General features: G+C 41.1%; 1 protein-coding gene across 3 annotated transcripts in view; it reads right to left on the bottom strand.

The window, feature by feature from the left end:
- Window positions 1–4133: 4133 nt before the first annotated feature.
- TIMM23B (translocase of inner mitochondrial membrane 23 homolog B) overlaps window positions 4134–11193 on the bottom strand; it is a 30120-nt gene continuing 23060 nt past the window's right edge. For 2 of the 3 annotated variants that reach the window (XM_038408851.2, XM_038408850.2), the window contains one exon: window positions 4134–4715. In XM_038408851.2, the coding sequence (XP_038264779.1) occupies window positions 4698–4715 (18 nt within the window). In that variant the 3' untranslated portion in view covers window positions 4134–4697. Of the gene's footprint in view, window positions 4716–9948; window positions 10111–11193 lie in introns of all 3 variants that reach the window. The other variant, XR_006282750.1, reaches the window with a different exon arrangement.

The raw sequence follows: 11193 nt of genomic DNA, 5'->3' as shown, positions 1-11193 counted from the left end.
GCTTTCATGTACATACCCTTAACTGCTGGAAGAGAGAAGTCATGTGAAAGGGAAGAGCAAAAGAAGTTTGTCTTTGGCTGCTCCTTATAATGAATGAAGACCACCTTGCAAACCTGAAAAAGCAATTCTTTCCACCTGAAATGTCACAATCTTGCCAGGTTGCTTGGAGTAAATGTTCTTAAACTGATTAGTAGAGTTTGGAGAGCTGGCTGCTCATAGGGTGGCAGCTGTACACATTCCCAGTTATGGAGAGTAAAAGTAGACAGCATGATTAGCTTCTTTCCAAAGGACAAAACAGGTTTGACAAACAGAAAATAAAAAAACTGCCATGACCTCCTTCCACAGAGCAGGTCTCAGCGGCTTTTTAACCCCTGAGCCTGCCCTCTGATTCTAGGCCTTTTCCCTTTCACTCACTCTAAGCAAGCTTTTGGTTCCCCCCCCCCGCACACCTGTCCACTTAACAGCCATCTCCCACTTTTTAAATCTAATCTTTAAACAGGTGAGCCGTTTAAAACCATTGCCTTGAATTATTCATTTTGAACTGCTATAAAACCACTACTCTCTTTGTCAAGTCTCAGGCCCTGTATTTATACTAAGCCTTCACCTCTCCAGTATGTTGATGCTATTATTCCTTCTTGAGTACAAAAGCCAAGGGAGGATTAAAGATTAGCATCCTCCTCCTGGTGGACATATTGGAATGTAATCAAAGACGTGACTGAGTAGCTGTCACCATGATGAACCAAGTCTATTTACTTACCTTAAAAGTAAAATAAATTAAACTCTCATTTCCAGTGACCCAAGCCTACTTTGCTTTAGTGGGGCCATTGCTTCAAGGTAATTTGAGACTTTTTGTAGGATAGATTGACTGTAGTTAGAAGTCTAGTAAATCTAGCCTTTAATTATGGCCTCAAGGCATTAGTGAATTTGAACATCATACAGGCTAGTAATTAATTTTGCATCTAATGAATTACAGGTGACCTGCAAAGGAAACAAGAGGCCTTCTCTTAATTTTTTGGGGGCAGAGGATTCCAATTAACTGGATAGAGAGTAGGGCTAACATCACAAATCAAGCAACTGAAATCTAATTGAGGGGAACTATTTTACTTGCTTTCAAAACTTCAGTTTTCAGCTAACTTGCATGCCCCTCTCCTGCTGGAGGAGTCCAGCTGTTAAAGCTTCACAACTTCTTCTGCTTTAGTTAAGATCTGTGAGCTCTAAGGCTACATTTCAGTCCTCCTGAAAAAATCTTCAGCAAAATAGGAGGAAACTTTACAAAATCCTGATATTTCAAGCAAAAGAACTCCCAACATTTCCTTTATATACCATTACAAAAGTGCAACCCCCCCCCCAAAGTATTAAAGGTGACCAGCACAGGAGAAAAAAATGAAGGTGGGGGAGAGTTGAGGGAGTTCTTAGGTCATGTTTCATAGTAGCAGCCATATTAGTCTGTATTCGCAAAAAGAAAAGGAGTACTTGTGGCACCTTAGAGACTAACAAATTTATTAGAGCATAAGCTTTCGTGAGCTACAGCTCACTTCAATGTGGCTCCCTTTATCAGATGTGCTGGATAAATCATCCCTCTGTATCCACAAAGGATGCAAAGAGTATGGTGATATGGCTGTTTAACTTTCTGCACTGATAGATTATGCTATTCCAATCTGAGGGTGCTAGAATGGAGGACAAGCAGCAATTAGGGAGAAGCAACAGCAGCCACTCTTTTTTCACACCATGCGCTTACAAGGAAAAACACAAAATCTAATTTTAAGTGGCTCCAATAGCAGAGCTCTGTGGCTCTCAGATAGCTCCAGTTATAGACTGGTATTAAACACCTGCTTGGTACTGTGCTCTAATGACTGATAATTAAGGTTAATGGGTGTCAATTATAAGGCTTGTTAGCTCTCTAGATAAAAGCTGGTCCAAAAGACTTTTGCTATGGGGTAAAGTGAGGCTCCCCTTTCAAAGGAAGAAAGTCCTAGGAAAAGCCACATCCTTTCATCTCCTCTGGTGGAAAGAAGATAAGGTAAAATCAAGCCAGGAGGAGCTGCTTCCTGCCTTTGTTGATCTCACTGCATTGAGGTAGGAATTGGGATGCAGAACTGTTGTTTCAGCTGGGAGGTGGTTTTTTTTTTTTAAATTACCTTTCACATTGGGTTGCAGAAGTGAGAAGTTTCAGAGTAGCAGCCGTGTTAGTCTGTATTCGCAAAAAGAAAAGGAGTACTTGTGGCACCTTAGAGACTAACAAATTTATTAGAGCATAAGCTTTCGTGAGCTACAGCTCACTTCATCGGATGCATCCGATGAAGTGAGCTGTAGCTCACGAAAGCTTATGCTCTAATATAGAAGTGAGAAGGAAGCTTTTGAGTGTCTCTTGTTCTGCTTTCAAACAGTACAAAGGGCTGCTTACTAATACATAGGCTCTCCTTTAAAAAAACAAAGGGGGGGGAAACTATAATACAATAACACCAAAACATCCCTTATTGTTCCCTTTTCATCCTGGTTTACTGCCATAGCATAGGGGGGTTTGTTTTATTCCTGAGGAAAGCGACTAGGTGTCAGATGGACATGAACCAGGGAGTGGCTACAACAAAGTTACCAGTAAAAGTAGGTAGGAGAACCACCAGAGGAACTAGAAGACTGCTTGCTGCCTGCAGTGAATCTCCTCCCATACTTTCCACTGGCAAGAACTACTTTTTCACTGAGAGCCAATTCTCTGTGTTGTAATAATTTCCTGGCACTATGCAAGAGCACTAGTGTGGTAAAGAGGCTTCCTGTAGACAAATTATCAACAGCCTGAGGATAGGGTTAAGAGAAAGCAAAGAAGGGTTTATTTTAGAGAGAAGGAATTGTGTTGGAATAGAATCCTAGTCTGATATTGGAATTTGTAAGTGCCCTGGTTAATATGTACTTCTGTAGTGTGGCTTACTGAGGCATATGAAAAATATAGGCTGTAGCTGTTCCCATAACATTTTTGTAACTAGCAAATGTTAACGTATACACTTAAGGAATCCACTACTCCAGTTGTAAGTTCTGCCTATACAACCTTGTACCACCAGTGCTACCCCACTGATTTCAGAGGAGTTGCTCCTGATTTACATTAGGGTAACTGAGAAGAGAATCAGGCTCACACTTGTCACTGTGGGTGTATTGAAAACAGCTGTCAGAGAAACTGTCCTTTACTGAGAAAGAAGGTTCAGATTTCTTCAAAAAGCATAAACATCCTGCTTGACTCCATAGAGAAGTTTTCACCAGGTTGAAATTGCTTTCTGAGCAGTTCTGTTCCATTTGCTTAGTTTCAATTTACTAACCAAACCAGTTTCCTCAACATTATCATAAAGCAGTTGTGTTTTAATAGTGAGAAACTATTCAGCAAAAGCACAGATGTCTCAGTTCATCCCAACCACAGCCTGCATGACGAAATGAGTCCCTCTATTTGTAGTAATAGAAACAAATACAAGGCCCAGTCAACTACCCCCTCTTTAAAACTATCACCATACCATTTATCTAGCAGCAGAAGCCAATTGGCATGTGGCTTTTCTATTCCACTGATTCCTATGCATTACCCTCCTCTGACCTAATCACATTGCTCCTTCAAACAAAACCAGGGGTTGGCCCCACCATGTTGCACAATTGACACTACAAAATTACTGGTTTCAGAGTAGCAGCCGTGTTATTCTGTATTCGCAAAAAGAAAAGGAGTACTTGTGGCACCTTAGACTAACAAATTTATTAGAGCATAAGCTGTAGCTCACGAAAGCTTATGCTCTAATAAATTTGTTAGTCTCTAAGGTGCCACAAGTACTCCTTTTCTTTTTACAAAATTACTGTACTTCATGACGGACATTGCGGGGGGAGGGGGTAATGTCATTCAATGTTTCTTGAGAAATTATCACGGACCAAGTTTTAGCACTGACAAGTTCTTAAAGCTATTTTATAATCAAACAAAAACACTAGACTCTGCATTTTTCTTTTGCTTTGGCCAGATGAAAGGGGACAATTTAGGAAAAGCACGTTCGTACCACACTTCTATTTACTGCCTGATACACCTATTCTTTACAATTTTCACTATGCTTTTACCATTAACACAAGCCTTGCCTTGTGCTAACTGTTACAGACAGACTCCACCTCGCTCCAGCTGAATTAACAGTGGCTTACAAAACCATTTTTATTTGTTAGAATTGCAGCAGTTACCTCTAGGGACTCAAACTTTATTGGCTAGAAAGTAGCAATCATAGTACAGAAATAACCAATGAACCTGGTGGCATAGCACTGTCTATGTGAGCTGAGTTAGGGGACCAGATCTTGGAGCTTATGTCCAGGATTAGTAGAAAGTGAGATACTGGGGAGACAATCTCTGCCTTCTGAGGAGAAGTTAATAGCCACATTGTAATCATTTGCAGACCCACCAGGTACTGCTGCCTCCAGTAGTCTGCTGGCTAGAAGAGATGTACCAGTCAATGCACTTCCTCACAGTACAATAGCTTCCTTTCAGTTTCACACTAATTGTAAATAAAATATGAAGGGACATCACCAGACAGATTTTGCAATCAATTTGATTGGTGAACTACATAAGTGTCCTATAATCAGTCCTCATGACCCTGCTCAGAGGGATTGTCGTTGTACTGAGCCCTTCATATGCTCCCAGTTATTATAGAGAGCATAGAGGCCAGTAAGCATCAAGCCTACAAGGCCTCCTCGTGCTATTCCACGCACTCCACCTAGAAAAGAAAAATAAATAGCATTAAATAATACCTAGGGAAAGTATTTAGTTAGAGCAATTGGCATCATTTCATCTAAAAGGATCTCAAATACAAGACGCTCTTCGTGACTGCGCCTTTTCCCCTTTAAAGTCTAAGCTTATTCATAAAAGCAAAGCTCTCCCAAAGACAGTACTTCTAATTTTACTAGACTGGATAATGGGTCTTTCCTGATTCTAACTTTAATTCTGTTCATATAACTGCCTGTACAATTATTAGCTTTACTTATTTTAAATGGATGGTAAAGAGCTTTTGAAGCAAACAAAAAACTCTCCATAGGTCATATCTTCCATGTATTTCTCTTGTCCTTATGACTGGATGTTGATATGTAGAGATGACCTTTGCTGCTTTAGAATCAATCTCAGGCATTGGCACCCTGACAGCAGGATTGTCTGGCTATGTAGACTCCCTCCTCAGGCCCTTCGTTACCAGCACTCCCAGCTATCTTCGAGACACCACTGACTTCCTGAGGAAACTACAGTCCATTGGTGATCTTCCTAAAAACACCATCCTAGCCACTATGGATGTAGAAGCCCTCTACACCAACATTCCACACAAAGATGGACTACAAGCCGTCAGGAACAGTATCCCCGATACTGTCACGGCTAACCTGGTGGCTGAACTTTGTGACTTTGTCCTCACCCATAACTATTTCACATTTGGTGACAATGTATACCTTCAAATCAGCGGCACTGCGATGGGTACCCGCATGGCCCCACAGTATGCCAACATTTTTATGGCTGACTTAGAACGCTTCCTCAGCTCTCGTCCCCTAATGTCCCTACTCTACTTGCGCTACATTGATGACATCTTCATCATCTGGACCCATGGAAGAGAAGCTCTTGAGGAATTCCACCATGATTTCAACAATTTCCATCCCACCATCAACCTCAGCCTGGACCAGTCCACACAAGAGATCCACTTCCTGGACACTATGGTGCTAATAAGCGATGGTCACATAAACACCACCCTATATCGGAAACCTACTGACCGCTATTCCTACCTACATGACTTTAGCTTTCATCCAGATCATACCACACGATCCATTGTCTACAGCCAAGCGCTACGATATAACCGCATTTGCTCCAACCCCTTAGACAGAGACAAACACCTACAAGATCTCTATCATGCATTCCTACAACTACAATACCCACCTGCTGAAGTGAAGAAACAGATTGATAGAGCCAGAAGAGTACCCAGAAGTCACCTACTACAGGACAGGCTCAACAAAGAAAACAACAGAACGCCACTAGCCATCACCTTCAGCCCCCAACTAAAACCTCTCCAACGCATCATCAAGGATTTACAACCTATCCTGAAGGACGACCCATCACTCTCACAGATCTTGGGAGACAGGCCAGTCCTTGCTTACAGACAGCCCCCCAATCTGAAGCAAATACTCACCAGCAACCACACACCACACAACAGAACCACTAACCCAGGAACCTATCCTTGCAACAAAGCCCGTTGCCAACTCTGTCCACATATCTATTCAGGGGATACCATCATAGGGCCTAATCACATCAGCCACACTATCAGAGGCTCCTTCACCTGCGCATCTACCAATGTGATATATGCCATCATGTGCCAGCAATGCCCCTCTGCCATGTACATTGGCCAAACTGGACAGTCTCTACGTAAAAGAATGAATGGACACAAATCAGACGTCAAGAATTATAACATTCAAAAACCAGTTGGAGAACACTTCAATCTCTCTGGTCACTCGATCACAGACCTAAGAGTGGCTATACTTCAACAAAAAAGCTTCAAAAACAGACTCCAACGAGAGACTGCTGAATTGGAATTAATTTGCAAACTGGATACAATTAACTTAGGCTTGAATAGAGACTGGGAATGGATGAGTCATTACACAAAGTAAAACTATTTCCCCATGAAGAAAAGGAGTACTTGTGGCACCTTAAAGACTAACAAATTTATTAGAGCATAAGCTTTCGTGAGCTACAGCTCACTTCACGAAAGCTTATGCTCTAATAAATTTGTTAGTCTTTAAGGTGCCACAAGTACTCCTTTTCTTTTTGCGAATACAGACTAACAGGGCTGCTACTCTGAAACCTGTATTTCCCCATGGTATTTCTCTCTCCCTCCCACCCCACCCCCCACTGTTCCTCTGATATTCTTGTTAACTGCTGGAATTAGCCTACCTTGCTTGTCACCATGAAAGGTTTTCCTCCCCCCCTCCCCCGCTGCTGGTGATGGCTTATCTTAAGTGATCATCCGATGAAGTGAGCTGTAGCTCACGAAAGCTTATGCTCAAATAAATTTGTTAGTCTCTAAGGTGCCACAAGTACTCCTTTTCTTTTTGCGAATACAGACTAACACAGCTGCTACTCTGAAATCTCATGTTTGTTGTAGCTCACCTGAAATCCTAATCCTGTCTCTCAAATAAGGTAACTAAGGAGGAAGAGGTGAGGGGACAAGCAAACAACAGCAGAAGCAGATGTGAACTTCTGCAACAGAACTTCTTTATATCTGGCCCTACTCCTTTAATTAGAAATTGAGAGTTAAACAGAACTGCATCTAGGTTTTTATAGTTTAGCTAATTTTGGTAATTTGGAATAAATTGGGGAAATAGGATCAGTCATCAAACACTTGAGGGGACCATTGAATTGACTGACTTCACTCTCACTAGTATCAGGCAGTTGAGGTCAAGAAAAGGCAATGAAAAAAAAATTTATCCAGCTACCACATAGTCACATAGAAATATAAAACCATTTTAAATGGCTCTCCTATTCAAAGTTTAGTTTAAAAAATTTCTACTACTAATGGTAAAATGTGGGTTTAGCTACTCAATTGTCATAATATAATCAGATGAAGATTTTCAGTCATTTGACAGTTAGCATTTCAGTTCTATGCCCTATTTAACGTCTTGCTCTGTTAGTCGCTGTTCAATTTCAGCTTTCACCCCTCTAACAGTAAAATGGAGACTTCTGCAGTTTCCAGTATCTAAAACCTTAAAGCTTCCTGGGACATTTCCAGGAACACACTGTACATGCAATGGTATTAGGGACCCTGACCTTAAACTGTCAGGAAAATGTCACTAAGTATTGGAACCTTCAGTGTTTACCAGGATCAAGCCAAGTGAGAAAGTCTGACATTTAGAAATGGATCACTTTCAGTTTTAGAGCTAGATATGAACTGTCTGCTAGATGGGAATTAGCAGAAATATCAGGGGAATTTCACAAATTCTTCAGTCTTACTCATTCCTTTTTCTGTTTATCATGGTAATCTGTACCAATTAATCTGTTCCTCCTAGGTTATTAGTGGTCTCCCCCTAAACTGCTCAAGGTTTTGTAGATTAACAATTTGTCCCACTAAAAGTAGTTTCATCTAGATTAAGGCATTATTTGAGCATTAAGATTAAGCAGACTCCCTCTGGAGCGGCTATGTCTTAAATCTATTTACATTGGCCTAGGCATATAATAAAACCAGGAAACAGCACAAGGGATATCTGGTGGCCCAAGTTAATTCCAGTACTACCTTCTGTAACTTTGCAGCCAAACTAGTTGTGCTTACCTAGCTACAAGATCTCTTGTTTGTAAGTGGGTCAAGAACTCAATTCTAGTTAGGCTCCTAAATAAGTGGGTTGATTCTCAGAAGTACTGAGCCCCCAGCAGCTCCCAATGAAGTCTTTGGGATGTACTGAATGCTCAGCAACATTAAAAGTTATCCTTATTTACCTAAAACAGGATTTAGGAGTGACACCTATTCTTGAAAATTTGTCTTGGGTACACAGCACAAGAGAAGGTAAAAAGCTGACAGGACATTTGTGCAATAAAGACGATCATCTTGGGGACAACAATAAAATTTTGCCCCTTCCCCGCAATCCTAAGGAAAAACCCAAATTAAACCTTAGCTTGTGCTGTGGGAAAGGATTTGCCATGGAGAATAAATAAGGGAAGGCTTTAACCAGTTAGGTGTAAAGGCAGATGAAAGGAATCTTCAAGGTTTCACCTATTCACAGAACAAACACTACAGAAGCTAAACCACAGCGTAACCCCTCTTCTAAATATCTCATTCTCCCACTAGTGGGAGGTTGCAAGAAGGTCTGGACTGATTTCTGACAGAAGGAAGCTATTTATATAAAGACAGAATTTATTCGGTTGCTGCAATGAGTCACTTGCCATGTCTAGCTATTTTGTGTGCAAGTTTGGACTCTTCAATCTCCATGGCAATGTACTGCTTAGAGCATCTGAGGCAGGGCCAAAGTTTTCATGTGGGCAGGTCAGGCAGTTGAATAAAGAAGCCTCACACAAGCTTTTACAACCTTCCAACCACCACATACTTCAGTGCAGAGTAGGTCGCTTGGTGTCTCTTGTACTTTGCTGAAAGATTTAGAGTACTGTTAAAGCAGAACAGCTTGTTTCATGTAATGGAAAGTGATGCATATGGTTTGTACAACGAGCCTTCCTGGTAACTGGAAAGCACACAGGAATTGGGCTCTAATACATACTTAAGCCCCCAGCTACAACTATTGAGTTCGGCAATTTCACTCTTACTTGTTTGGTGCAATTTGCCTCTGCTCTCCAAAGCATTCACACACAGGAGTGCACTGCTAAAGGAGTATTCTCCTACTCTGCCAAGTGGGTAGACTGTATTTGAGTAAGATGTTAAACTCTTCCAGCTCTGGTGAAACTGCAGTTTGCTGGCTAGAGCAAACAAAACTAAGTTATTGGGCAGGAAATGCTAAGCATTCTGACCTGATGACCTTGCTTAGGAATCATCCCATCCCCAGGGTGTATTTTAAGTGATAAGCTAAATTCCCACTCCTCCCTTACAATCACATTCTGTTAGTCTTGATAGCAAGTTGCTTTGGCACACCCCACCAGACATACATAGTTATGCCATTATCTCACTTTGCCATGTGCACAGTGAGGCTAAAAGAATCAAAAAAGAGGCTTAATTTGCTAGAATCCAATATTAAACCAGATCTTTAAGGGTTAGCCAAACAACGTAAGTTATTTAAGGAAACGGCCAAAGTTTCTAAGGCTACATTTCCCAGACCTTAAGTTAGATGAGCTCTTTTCTGATGTATACTTTTAGCTGATATAGCTTAACAAAGAATCCTGTCTACTTCCAATATCAGTGAGCACGCATATTCTTTCTGTCCCAATCCTAGTATTAGACTTTATTGTACAGCATACTTGCAGTACTCAAGGAGCGCAACTATCATTACCATTTCAATTCACTGCCTCTTCACAAAACTGGAGCTGACTGAGCAAGTGGAATTATGTGCTAGAGCTGAAAAAGCTGGACAGGCACATTTTTAGCCTATAGTTTTCACTAACTCAAAACAGATATACGGGTTTCAGATAACATTAATTCCTAACATCATTTCCTGAAAGTTTTAAAAAAAGGAAAACTATGGGTCAGGAGCTGAAGAGAAGAAAATGCCAGCATTGATAACTGCTACCTATTTCCTTAATAGGTAGGCATTAAAAACACTAAGCCAGAAACCTAGACTTACAAAATATGTCAAGTAGAACAAGGCAGATAGTTAAATCTAAACATTTCATGGCTTCCAGCATCTGCCTCCCAAGAACTTAGGATGAGAAATCATCTTTTTTTCTTTTGCAGCCTGTAGAAGAAATAGCTTCAAAGGTTTAAAGGGCCTGATTTTCAGAGGAGATAAGCACCTTCAACTCTCACTGACCTAAAATGAAGCTGTAGTTAATCATCATCATCTCTGAATATGGCCCACAGATTTTTTTTTTTGTTCTGAGTTTTTAACATGTACATTTGTGTAGTTAAACGTAGGTCTATGCTAGGAAAATTTTTCTAAAAGTTCACTACTGCCCCAGGGGAGTTTTTAAAAGTTGCCAGGGTAGGAAAGGTCCACTGGTATAAAAATTACGGAGGGAAAGCTGAGCTGAAGAAATGAAATGTTCTAGAGAAACAGCTCTGATTTCAGACTGCTGTAGCTAGATGCTAAGGCATGGTCAATACTTAAAACGCAGGCTAGGTCCACACTACAGACCTTACAGCAGCACCACTGCAACGGTGCTGCTGTAAGGTCTCCCACATAGCCACTCTATGTGGACTCAGCAGAGCACTGTCTGCACCAGTGCTTTTGTCGGTGAAACTTACATTGGTCAGGCATGGGTTTTTTTCCCCCCCCACACCCCTGACCGACTAGTTTTAAAGACAAAAGTGCTAGTGTAGACATAGCCTTAAGTTGACCTAGTTACATCTCTCAAGGCTATGAACAATTTCACACCCTAGACAATGCAGCTAGGTTGACCTCCCTCCTCAATGCACCTGCATCCTGGAGAGGTGGATTCCCTACATCAAATAGGAAAACCCCTTATGTTCGTCTAGGAAGCATCTACACTACAACAGCACAGCTGCAGCACTTAAAACTAGGAAACTTTCCTTGTTTGGCAGTAGTGGAAGGGAGACAGACTTCATTTTCTAAAGAAAC

The sequence above is a fragment of the Dermochelys coriacea genome, chromosome 7 (assembly GCF_009764565.3).
Source record: "Dermochelys coriacea isolate rDerCor1 chromosome 7, rDerCor1.pri.v4, whole genome shotgun sequence".
NCBI classification, from domain to species: Eukaryota; Metazoa; Chordata; order Testudines; family Dermochelyidae; genus Dermochelys; species Dermochelys coriacea.
This window is presented reverse-complemented; position numbering and strand designations above follow the sequence as displayed.